Source organism: Fistularia commersonii, chromosome 8, assembly GCF_037954325.1.
Source record: "Fistularia commersonii isolate RoL2024-O1a breed Wild chromosome 8, RoL_Fcom_v1.0, whole genome shotgun sequence".
Classification (NCBI taxonomy): Eukaryota; Metazoa; Chordata; class Actinopteri; order Syngnathiformes; family Fistulariidae; genus Fistularia; species Fistularia commersonii.
The window spans coordinates 20,051,979-20,065,264 of NC_141291.1; the positions used below are offsets into that span (position 1 = coordinate 20,051,979).

Below are 13,286 nucleotides of genomic sequence, written 5' to 3' on the forward strand. Positions count from 1 at the left end.
TTAGTTGGTCAGAGTAAAGGTCTCGTTCCTTTTTTGGCTCCTGTCTCTCTTTGATCTTGGATGTGTTGGTGCCGCTGTTGGTAACAGCCTTCACTAGTCTCCATGTGTACCTTGTGCATCTCTGTCCGAATGTCCCTGAGGAATGAACAAAGTATCTATCTGTCTATCTATCTGCTTACCTGCCTGTTTGTCTAACTATATTACAAAGATTTTTCACTTACATAGACAATGCAGCATCACTTTGCTTTGTCTCAGTTTGATAAATGATTATCCATGTTTTGTGTGTTAAAGAATAAATGGGAATTGCCCCCACACAAAAAATAGATATTTCTTTCAAGTAAATGCCAATGCAGCATTTGAGGGTAGGATTAGCCAGTGTCTTTTTGATTTAGTCCCAAGCCTGGTTAAAGCAGAGATTTGTGTTTGGAATTCTGAATTGGTTGAGGCCCTGGTTAACGTCGACCGCCATTGCTGGCGACGACCTACAAGGCACCAGTGGAAATGGGGCAGCTGTGGGTCATGGAAGGGCGTAGGAAAGTGTATTCAGAAACAAAGAGTGAAGAAGAAAAGTATGAGTCTGGGACTGAAAGTAGGGACTTTAAATATTGGGGCAATCACAGGAAAAGGTACACCTGGTTGACATGATGAAAACAAGGAAGGGGGACGTACCTGCACTGTGTTTCCGGGTGACCTGGTGGAAAACTTGGAAGGCTAGAAGCTTAGGAGCAGGTCTCAAGTTGTTGTATAATGGTAATGATGTGGTGGGTGTAGAGTTAGGAAGGAGAAATGTGTTGGGAATGTTTTGGAATTTAAAAGAGTGTCACATAGAGTAATAAGTCTGAAGCTAGAAATTGCTTAAGAAATGGGAAGCTGGAAAAAAAAAAATACTTTGATGAGTTGTTAAATGAGGAAAAAGGAAAAGAGAGCAAAGGGTAGCGGAGGTGACTGTTGTGGAACATGAAGTAGTAGAGATTAGTAAAGATAAAGTGAGAAGGGCATTGAATAGGGTGAAGAGTGGCAGTTGGTCCTGATTATGTAGCTGTGGAGGTATATGTCAATGTCTCGCAGAGGTGGCACTAGAGTTTCTGGTTATATTATTCAACAGGATCTTAATAGGGTGACAGGGGGCCTGAGAATACCTATACATTGAAGTTATGGGAAAGAGTAGTGGAAACGGGTCTGAGAGCAGAAGTCAGCATTTGGTTTCTTGCCTTGAAAGAGTATGACGAATGCAGTATTTGCTTTGAGAATGCTAATATACGAGTACAGAGAAGGTCAGAGGAGGCTGCATTTCGCTTTTGTAGACCTAGAAAAAGCATATTGCAGGGTGCAGAGAGAGGAACTCTGGTATAGTATGAGGAAGTCTGGAGTGGACATGTTTGCAAAATGTGAGACAGTGGTGAGGTATGCTGTAGGGGTGACAGGAGTTCAAAGTGGAGGTGGAACTTCCGGAGGTAGTGATCTGTAGTGATCCGATAGAAGAATATATGCAAGAAAGAGAGGGACGGTGTACAAGACAGTTGTGAGACCAATGATGCTGTATGGTTTGGAGGACCAGGAATGAGTATCAGAGGGACAGTCCATGTCAGATGTTTTGGAGCTGAAGTCAGAGAGGACAGACTGAGATGGTTCAGTCATTAACATAGGAGGGATAGTGAATGTAATGGTAGAAGAATGCTGGGGTTGGAGCTGCCAGACGGGAGCTCTAAAGTGAGACCAAAGAAAGATTTATGGACATAGTGAAAGAGGACATGAAGTTAGTTTGTGAGAAAGAAGAAGATACAGTGAATAGGGTTATAATTATGTGGAGAAGGTTTATTCCCTATTTGACCCCTGAAGGGAAAAGGCAAAAAGCTTTTAATCTATTTATTCAGTCAATCATTGTAATTGGTGCCACCTGATCTTAGGGGCAGTTTGATGTTGATGGGAGTCCACTCTTGAATTTGTAATTTCTCATCTAGGATGGAGTTCATACTATATTTATTGCATGCATAGGGCAAGTATGATGAGCAGAATTGCTGTAACCATAGAGGATTAAATTCCTCAGCATGTCTTAGGAATGGCATGGTCTCAGTCGAGGGTCTGACCACCAAGGTCCTCCGCACGGGCCACCACTCAGCTCACACTGCACCCGAGCCCCTTGGCCTTTCCTATGGCTGATGAGCCCAAGGAAAGAGGGACCATTGACTCCCTTCCAGCTGTGTCTGGCCGAGCCCCATGGGTGCAGGCCCAGCCACAAGGTGCTCGCCATCAAGCCCCACCCCTAGTGGCCTGGCTGGGGGGGTGGGGGTGGGGGGGGTGGGGGTGATGGGGGCTCCGGGGAGGCTCCAGGGTCCAACTCCTTTATTCATCATGGGGGGTCTTCTGGATCACTGGGACATACACCGTGATGAGCTGGCAGCTCAAGGTAGAGTATATATATATATATTTAACTTCTCCAATTAAAAGTTCAAAAATTTGGTGTTTGATTTTGTTGTTTTTGTAAAATTTGACACGGCACATCAAGACAGGGAAAGTGATGCCAAAAGGTTAAAAATTCCTTCAAAATCCATTAGGAGGCTCAAAAAATCACTTGGTCTCCTATACGCAGTAAAAATGTGAAATACATTTTCATACAGCTTACAGAACAGCCATTGTTTAAAATGGCGGGATTCATCATGGATAAGAACTAATTTGCAGTGTCATGTTAGATCCTCCACTGCAAGTCATCAGTCTGTTTTTGGAGGGGACATGTAAAGGGTCCTCCATTGGAAGGAATGTCCACCTAGTCTCTGTCCACACACACACACACAGTTCTGTCACTCAGGTTGCCTTTGTTGGTGGCCTTCACGTAGACAGTCTTTCTTTCCATGTTGTCAAGTGTCAGCTTGGCCCCTCTGTTCCTGGTTAGGAGTGGCCCACCCAGGTCCCCAAATCCAGAGTTTAGGTTGAAATCGGGAAAGTTATCTGTGGGGTTTGGGCAAGCCTGTCCATCGGTACACTGGAGTAGGAGGCTCTTCCCTTTTGCGGACAGTCTGCATTCCAAACCTCTCTAACATCCATGTAGAACAGATTCCTAGCAGAGAGCTCACCGCCTTTGTATAAGTGAGCGGCGGCACTGTTGCCTTCACTAGCTGTTTTAAAGCGGTCTTTTTGAGCACAGTTCTGCAATCAGACCTGGTGTGGAGTTGCACCCCACATCTAACCTGGTACCTCAAACTAATGGTTCCATCAGCAGCCAGTGCAAAGAGGCTGTTCTTTCTGGTCTGTGCCATTGCAATAGACCACAGGATTTCAAGACACCCAGGTAAAAACAAGTTAGCTCATTTAACTGTAATAAACTTAAATCAGTTAAAAACAGAGCAGCTCCAGCACGAGGTTATTGATGTGCCTGAAAACTCAGCTGGTTACTATCCTCCAATCTAAATCAGGAGGTCCAGCAAGGTACCTCTGAACAAACAGCACTCATAATGTGGTTACTTTGCTGTCCAGGTGGACAAGACCCTGATCCCCTCCCTGATTCTCCAAGGGCTTCACTTTTCCCCAATTTACTCTGGCAGAGGATATAGAGGCTCCATAGCTTCTTTCAGACAGATGAGAGGCTTTCGGCGCAAAGAAACACACGGCTGAAGTTTGTTATCTTTTGTATGTTGCCTTATTTTGGCAAGAGAGAAGTAATGGCCCTGCAGTGGCAGGGAACCTTCAGCTAGACTTTCATTAAACAATTTTTATAAATGTCATTGGCTAAAATGTCCCAGTATGATTTACAACATTCAACTGACAACCCATATATGCCTGGGGGCTTGCAGTTATGCATTCTATGAAGCGTCCTTTGTGCTTAATTGGGATTCTAACTTAGCGTTGATTTCTGCGGAGACCTAGAATAGTTCTTCAAACATCTCCTCATTTTCAAGCGACCTGCTGGAGTAGAGGGAGGAGTAGAACTCAACTGCCCTCTTCCTAATCCGGCACTGGTTCTCTCAGCACCTGCCCCGTTTCGGATAGCAGGGAGTGGATTCGCTTCCTTTGCCCGTCTTTCCTCTCCAAGCTAAAGAAGAAGCTGAAGTCAGCATCCATTTGTGAACGGAAGAAGCCTCTCAGGTGAGGGTTGAAACGTCTTCAAGTGAAGAAACTCAAATCCAGTTGTCAACACAAGAAGATTTCATCAAGAATTCATCTCTGTGATATCCCATATTCAGGGCCTGACCAGCGCTTCTTGTAGTTTTACATTTAGCAGGTTGGCTAAGGCAATTTTTTTTATATTTGAGGGTCTCAATGTGCCCTCAGTTTTCTGTGGACTCACTCATTCATTCAAGTACCACAATATCAGTCTCAGGTTCATCAATAGCTCTGGTGATGGCACGTGTGACATGTTGAATGATCTGAACTTCACATGGTGCCACCATAACCTTAAACAGTTAGAATCATCTTTTCTATGTTGGAAACCAGACCAGAAATAATTCAGTTTGTCTTAAAACGTATGATCATAAATTAAAATAGAATTGAAGTGTCAGTAGGCACTTTTAGGTGTGATTCTTCTCAGAAATACAGTCCATAAAAGCAACGGATGATCTGTAAAATCTACAGGTAACGTTTTCAAGATGTTAAAGTGGTTTTCAAAGACATAAAACCGGTCAAGACTGGCTAGGGAGATCCTGCTGACATGTGCACTGAACCATTTGAACTGTCTGCAGCTTGCGCGCATCGTTCTTCATACATTCATCAGGCAATGGGAAGAGACCAGCTGCCTCGGAGCAAACAGAGAGGCTGGATAAGGCTCTATGGTTAAGATCTCCGAGTTGATTCTCTGTGCAATTAAAATCACCCCCTAAGAAAACATATTTGCACGACCTGCAATCTTAATTTCTCATTCATTCTGTCAAAGAACTGTCTGCACCTTTGTTAGGAGCATAGATATTGATCAAAACAATGGTAGAATCCTGGAACTTCCTGGAACTTCTTGGAACCACATGTTTCACATCAATGGACTGGGAAGGTTCTTGAGGGGAGGAAGCCTACTCCTGCACTGGATGAAATGCTGTGGCCCATTATGACCTCCCCTCTCCTTTCCTGATGCCAGTCAACCTTGCTGCCTTCATCACTATGAGTTTTCTGAATGAATAATATATCAATATGCTTCATACTGACGGTTTCATGTCCCTCTTCACTGCAAAACAAATTTCATGAGCAAAGATGTCTCAAACAACATGTAGTCAGAGTCATCTACCGTGATGTGTAGGCGGAGGTTGAGCTCCTCATTGTGGTTTTTCAGAATCATGAACAGTTGACTGGTGAGAGACAGCGTGTTTCAGGAGCGGAAGGTACCTTTCTCACTGGTGTCTTCCTGTGCCTGTACAGCTCTCTGTACTGGAACTCATCACTAATGAACGTAGGTGATCATAGCCGGTTGAGTCCGCCGCAACTCCTGGACAAATGCACTGTTCACCAGGAGCCTGGATTCAACAAGCCGACGAGCCTGCTCCACCTTCTCTACAGCAAAATCCATTCATCCACACACTAGCTTTCCTGGATCTGTGGCCAATCAACTCTCCCATGTCTAAAGCCACCTCCTCCATGTTGCATGGAGAGCCACTGGCAACCTTGATGCCATGCGTTAGTTTGGAGAACCCGCATTAGCCATAGCATCTGAAGACGCCAACCAGCCAGAAAAACCCTGTCTGACAGAACAAAAAAACCCAAAACTCTCATTCACACACAATCAAAACCACTAACACAACTATATTAAACCACACAAGACAAAAGAGACAGAAGAAAATAGCAATTTTGTCCAAGATCCGGTCGCTCATTCTTCAACTCGCACTTCTGGTCTCCAGGAAGAAGAAGAAGGAGGAGAAGAAGAAGAAGTGAGAGCAGGGAGCAGGTGGAGGGAAGTCTTGGGAGGTGGAGGCATGCCCTGGAAAGGAAAAGAATGAAGGTTAGCCAGAATACATGTGTGTGAATGAGGGAGACCCAAGTGGAACTGTGAGGCTACAGGGATTTGCGATAAAGAAGGCAGAGGATTTTAAGTACTTGTAGTGAATAGTCCAGATAAAGGAGAAAAGTGTCAGGGGTAGTGTGAACAAACAGTATGTTTGCCAGTAGCCAGAATGAAAGGAAAGGTATTCAATACATTGGTGAGACTGGTGATACTGTAGGGTTTAGAGTCAGAGGAATTGAAGAAAAGGCACAGAGTAGAGATGGAGGTAGCAGAGATGTACATGTTGACTTTCTTTTTTTGGGTGACTAGGATGGATTGGATCAGGAATGAGTCCATCAGAGGGTCCTCGCATGTTAGATGTTTTGGAGAGAAGGTCAGAGAAGCCAGACTGAGATGGTTGGGACATGTACAGCATAGGGATAGTGATTATATTGGTGGAAGGAAGCTGACCTGGGAGCTGCCAAGAAGGAGGACTAGAGGAAGACTGAAGAGAAGTCTTATGGATGTAGTGAAAGAGAACAGGAAGTTGGTTGGTGTGAGTGAAAAGGATAAAGAGAGTAGAGTTACGAGGAAGTTGATTCGTTGTGGCGACCCTGAAAGGAGAAGCCAAAAGAGAAAGATGAATATTAAATGCCCTTAGAAATCACTTGATTATGTTCTAATGCGTCACAGTGTCATTGGTGCAGTGTCTTTGACTATTTTTCACCAATTAACTGCTGGGGGAGAGTCATTATTTATTTTTATTTATTTATTTTTTTAAAAGTTTGTTGATGAGTCATATATTTACCTTTCCAAAATTTAGCAAATAAAAACGTCATTATTTTTGAACTAATGGGATTTTGTTAATTGTAAATATTCCTGCATTATAAAAAAAAAATAAAATAAAATGAAATCAGATATTCACAAAACCTGATAAACTGTAATTGTTTCATTGGGTTTAATCAATTAAGTTCTCTACCATAGCCAATATGCTCCGATAAATAGCCAGCAAACTCTAAATTTGCTTCGAAAATCCAGCTGCCACTTAGGTGAAGTCATAAAACAAGAATTGCTCCTAAAGCCCTTGGAAGGTGCAATTTGTAGCTGTTACCAGCAACCTGTAGTCACCGAGAGCATTTATGTCAAACACGCTCTAGAACAGTTTGAAAGCTGAGAATAACTCACAAAGCTCATCATTTCCTAATCTATCTATCTATCTATCTATCTATCTATCTATCTATCTATCTATCTATCTATCTATCTATCTATCTATCTATCTATCTATCTATCTATCTATCTATCTATCTATCTATCTATCTATCTATCTATCTATCTATCTATCAACAATACAGTTTGGTTTATATTTATTGCATAATTTTTTCATTATTTTCATAAATATTTTGACTTTTTTAAAAGTTCCTGATTTTTATCAGAAAATTACTTTTTCCTCTGGATGTGTCAACTTGGTCTTTGTGTTCTGTTGTATTTCTGCTGCGGGCTACAGTTTAGATTTGACTCCCATGAATGGAATGCTGATCAAATGGCAAGAGTTTAGAAATATGTTTTATTCTGCCTCATATAGTTAAGGACGGTGCCATCGTGGTTAATTCATGCGTCCCCATGATGTCACCTTCTTTAAGAATAAGAATAAGAATAAGAATAAGAATAAGAATAAGAATAGGAATAGGAATAAGAATAAGAATAAGAATAAGAATAAGAATAAGAATAAGAATAAGAATAAGAATAACTTTATTTATCCTGAAGGAAATTGTTGTGCCAGAGTTTCAAGTAAAAAAATAACAATAATAAATAATAGTAGGAAGGAGGGAGAATAAGAAATACAAATAAAACCATAAAGTGTCAAAGACAAGACTATAAAGTGTTTTAAGGTCTTAAAAAGTACTTAGTTAGGTACTAGTTAGGTACTAGTACTTAGTTAAGTACTCAAGTACTTAGTTGAAACTTTAGTTAAGCATTTTTCAGCAGCTATTCCCATAATTATGTTTGTTGTCAATGAATGGGAGAGTAAGCTTTAGTTTTGTGTTTTGCCCAAAAATAAGGTAGGTAAGGCCACTTTTGTTGACTTAGCTATGTCTTCAAAGGGCATTTAGTGTTTGTTTCCCCAAACACAATGAAATGGAGCTTGTATTTTCATATAGTCATTTCAAATGCTTTTTATCCACCAATGTCTTGACGTTAGAGGCTCTCATTATGTGTCCTTTATTTTGATTCCCCTGAATAACCAAGTTTCAGACAATACATAAAGAGTTACACACACACATGTTCCAGCATCCTGCTGCAACCCAAAGTAAGATAATTGGTTGATAATGGATGGATGGAGAGATAGACAGACAGGCTGGATTCATATGTTAGCACAGAGGTATTTAATATTTTCCCCCTATCGTTACAAATTAGAGCAAGAAGAAATAATTCAAAAAGAAAATTGCATTATACTTCTTATCTTGCGTGCACCACTTTTGCAATTACACCCATGGCTGGCTTTTTTTCAGTCCCTCTGAATGCATTTCCAGTCATCCTTCTGTTTCAAAATTGGGCCAAGTGTAGAAAGAATTTTCCAAGAGGAGCATTAATATTTTCAGTCAGCGAGACTGAGTGCAGGGAACTCAGTTTGTGTCAATTGAACTAATTATGATAACTTTGCATTCTCTTTTTATACACTGTAACTCTTGCTTAAACACGGTTTTGCCTACTTTTTTTTTAAATCAGCATGCAAACACAAAAACTGCGTTTTCATGCGGGTAGGGCTTCCTCTGCTAGACTCATTACCAAAAATTTGTTCTCTCCTTTGCTTAAATTGGTGATTGATTTTATCAACCAAGACAATAGAACATCATGGGTTAATTCCCTACCAAATAGCAGACTGTCACTGCTTGGAGGTGCTTGAGGGAACAACCATAATCTAATGAATATTTGGCACATGGCTACAGTCATGGCAAGGTTTAGGGTAAAGGGGCAATTACATGAGTCAAAGGTAGATGGAAACTAGAGGCATGGGGTCTCTTAAGGCACATGGTCTAATTGCGTATGCAGACATACACTAAGAGTGTATGGCCAAGAGTATTCGCTCACCTGCCTTGACTTGCATATGAACTTAAGTGACATCCCATTCCCATTCCCATAATTAGAATCAAATAAAGTCTGCCGATTTCTTTTTCTTTGTCAAGTCAGGCATGTGAACAGAAAGCCATCTCTGAAAAGAGCTATTTCAGAGTTCCTCAAACAGTGGGATTGAAAGTAGTGAAACATTATGTGATAAAATGCAATCCTGTGGCCTGAATTTGTATCAAATTTATGTCAAGTATCAAACACAGGGCAGTCAAACTAGAGGTGGAAAATGGAATGAAAAGAAGGCAGACTGGACATCTGTCAAGAGAATAGGGGCTCAGAGTGTCGAAAAGAACTTCTACCTGAATGCATCGCTGCAGCCTAATAACTTCTTAGCCTCTGCAAAAAAGAAAAAAGTCAACCAAAAGAGAAATCCTTTCCTTCTTCCTATGCTTAACTCTTCATATATCAACCGTGAAGGTCACACACCTGGCTGCCATCCATTTGGTGGTTTGTGTGAGTATAGAGAAATGGGCATTGGGTTTTGGGGTTAATGACTCATACTGCTAGTTCTATTCGCTTGAATTCATTTTTAATGAAATCCAAATCATCTGTATTTTCAATTTATGTCTTCTTGAGTAATCAGTTGGAATTAAGTTTCCGCAGTAAGTGCACAAATGTTGTACTTTTATGTCCATACTGTCCAAAGATGGATAGTCTAGTAGTTTAGAAACATAATTGTGATATAAATGTATATTATGTGCTGCAATCATGCTGGTCACTTTAAAAGAAGTCTCCAACACAATACATGTTGAATTAATGTGGCTGTTTATGGTTATTGGTCAGAAATTGTGCAGTGTCTAAAAATGTACTGTATTTTACAATCCTTATAACTAAACCTCAGTCCTTCATGCCCAGTTGAATTGCATAAAACACTGAAAAACACTCTCTCCAGAAAAAAAATAAAAATTTGTGAAAAATTAGTGAAAAATTTGGAAGAAAATGCGGCATCTCTGGAATTTACACCCACTATAAATTTCATACTTCCAGTCCACATCAGAATCAGACACAGCAGAATCACCTTTTTTTTTGGGCAAGTTTGAAAAGAACACGCACTTTGTTTCCGGGTTGCTATTGCTCACTGTACAGGGAAAGGAATCTTCTTCTTCTTCTTTCGGCTTTTCCCGTCAGGGGTCGCCACAGCGAGTCAACTTTCTCCATCTAACCCTATTCTCTGTATCCTCCTCTCTCACACCAACTACCTCATATCCTCTCTCACTACGTCCATAAATCTTCTCTTTGGTCTTCCTCGAGACCTCCTGCCTGGCAGCTCCAATTCCAGCATCCGTCTACCAATATATTCCCTATCCCTCCTCTGCACATGACCGAACCATGTCAGTCTGGCTTCTCTGACCTTCTCTCCTAAACATGTAACATGTGCTGTTCCTCTGATAGACTCGTTCCTGATCCTCTCCATCCTGGTCACTCCCAAAGAGAACCTCAACATCCTCATCTCTGCAACCTCTAGTTTTGCCTGCTGTCTTTTGGTCATTGCAACAGTTTCTAGTCCATACATCATCGCTGTACAGGGAAAGGAATATGTTAGCTTAAAAATAAATAAATAAATAAAATAAGAAAAAAAAATAGCTTGTATATTTTAAAACATAAATATGTACAAAAATGTGCAATACATGAAATGACTTGTATTCCAAGGCGTAAAGACTTATATGAACAGTGCCACACCACCACTCTGCATTCTCCAAATAGAAAGCTTTATTTTGGAAAACAGGCACAAAAACCTGCATAAACAATATGATATATTATTGTAGTAGTAGTAGTAGTTGTTGTTGTTGTCATTTTGTTTTATTTTTTCTTATGCTTATTGTCAAAAACTGGTGTAATTCGCAAGAAAGCTATATAATTGCTTAAACGATTGAGTATTGTCATACTTAAATGATTGATGATTATCACAAATGACTGATTGCAATTTACACATTTTAAATTCAATAGCAGTTGCAGTAAATTTTTTTATTGTTCTGTGCATAGGGGTGTACATAAGCAGTTTACAACAAATCACTTCTCAGGTCATTATCTACATGGGAGCCCATTTATTTGCAAAGGACAAGGACTGTTAGTTCTTTGCAATTAATCAATGACCCTTGTGAGTGGCCATTGTCAGCAAGGGACATATTTATGTATTTATTTATTTGATTGATTGATTATTTATGTTCATTTTTTTCTTTTTCTGTTCCACTTATCCTGCTCTCAGGGTTGCTGGGGGCTGGAGCCTATCCCTGGTGTCATTTGAGAGATGTTTACCATTGATCTTTGTCCAGTTGATTTCCAGGCCACACTTAGACACATATAGTCATTCAGTCTCCCATTCACACACCTGGGGAATTTTATGTTTTCAGATTGTAGGAGGACGCTAACCGCCACAGAAAGTGGGAGAACAGGCCATAGGTGTCGAGAACCCCTGGTTCCATTTAGCACTCTTTTAAAAATGGTAGGTTAGATTCTTGTGTCAAGTGCTGCACTTAGTGATGACATTTCCTGGTCAATCAGTAGTCTGGGGGTCTTTTGATGTCACAATTCAATACAATTCATCTTGGCTTGCTCTGAGCGTAAACCAGGTACTAAAAAGTACTGGTATTAGCTACTATCTCCAAGAACTTATCAAGCATTTAGTTGAGTGAGTGGCATCGTGCTGGAACTATGCCGTGAAAAAGCACTGTTAGTTTTCTAATCTTACCCATATTTGTCTTTTCTCCGCACTGGTTTCAATTATCCTGCCATTCATCTCATTTCTCACTCTGTTTAGCTCAATAATTCTCTACTGTCTTTGTTTTTCAGTTCCTTTTTTTTCTTGTTTTAGTTTTTTTGGTTCATTTAGTTTTTTTTTTCCACAAGCAACATTTGGCAACTCAAAGCCACATCTCTTTAGAATATTGACCAGTGGACTTAAAATAATGACACAGTAGGGCTGAGAAATCACTAATTTCTCCCTATTTCATCACAAAGCAGATGGAAGAGGACAATGTGGTGTTAACACCTGACGGTACACGAGAATTCCTGACCTTTGAGATACCCCTAAATGACTCCGGTTCAGCTGGCCTGGGTGTTAGTGTCAAGGGTAACAGGTCAAAAGAGACACTTGCTGACCAGGGCATCTTCGTCAAATCCATCATCAATGGAGGTGCTGCCAGCAAGGCAAGTAATGGCTGTCAAGGGCTTCCTATATTAATCAATTCTATTGATGTTTATTGATGATATAATGAGGCTGTGCAATGATTGCAATGCAATGTTAAAAAAAAGTCTTAGAAAGTAATTCTGTTATTACCTTTTTGTAAGAACAGGGGTTTGACAATACTTCAAAAACAATCAAACAAACAAGCAGATAAATACTAGATTATACAAATAGTTATATCAATACATTAAATGGCTGCAGGTTCTGAGATAGGTCTAACCTCTCTGATGGTATTTGTCTGCAGGATGGGCATCTACATGTCAATGATCAACTCATTGCAGTCAATGGAGAGTCATTACTAGGGAAAACCAACCAAGAGGCAATGGAAGCCTTGCGCAGGTCAATGTCAGTGGAGGGCAACAAGCGAGGAATGATCCAGCTCATCGTAGCCCGCTGGGTGGCCAAAAACAGTCAGGTAGTTGTCACTTGAAAGTGCAGTGACTTATTGACTTTACTGAATTGTTTTCATTTTACTTAAAGCTTAGAAGATGTCATGAATAGAGCCTGTCTATTTGTCCACCTTGATGTGAAAACATTTACCAAATTTAGAAGCCAACAGGCACTAATTTAAAGTCCTGTTTATGAGCGGAAAATATTAAATGGCATCCACATTTTTTACCAGATTTAATTTCTTCATTTGCCTTATCCTGTCACACCATAGGATTTGGGGCCTTTGAGATAGATAGAGGAAGACATTTATGAGGCGACCATGCAAGTCTTCAAACAATCCCATTTCCTGTGTGAGATAGATGATACAGTCTCACATTTCCCTCCATCCCCTTTGCAATTTTCTCTGCCCACAGTGGGTCTTATGCGATATCCAAGAAGCACCTCAAAAAGTTGTGATTGACAGCATTGCAGAATAACACTGTAGGAAAGACAGATAAAGGAAAATGCAATGCTACTAGATAGGTATTTGTCATGACCCACCAGTTAAAAATATTGAAAAGGCCATCTTAACATCATTCCAAGCCTATTCTGAAGTAATAGAAGTCCTACCTTTTTTCACAACAATAATTTAGCTCAAGAAGAAGTGCATGCCACAATGTTTACTGATTGTATACACACACACACACA

The 13,286-nt window shown here is 40.4% G+C and overlaps 1 protein-coding gene across 1 annotated transcript in view; it reads left to right on the forward strand.

Moving 5' to 3' along the window:
• Positions 1-13,286, forward strand: part of LOC147232216 (partitioning defective 3 homolog) — a 330,190-nt gene that overhangs the window by 166,918 nt on the left and 149,986 nt on the right. The window contains exons 13-14 of the mRNA XM_086151573.1: positions 11,984-12,172; positions 12,454-12,624. Coding sequence (XP_086007699.1) covers positions 11,984-12,172; positions 12,454-12,624 — 360 coding nt within the window. The remainder of the gene's footprint in view (positions 1-11,983; positions 12,173-12,453; positions 12,625-13,286) is intronic.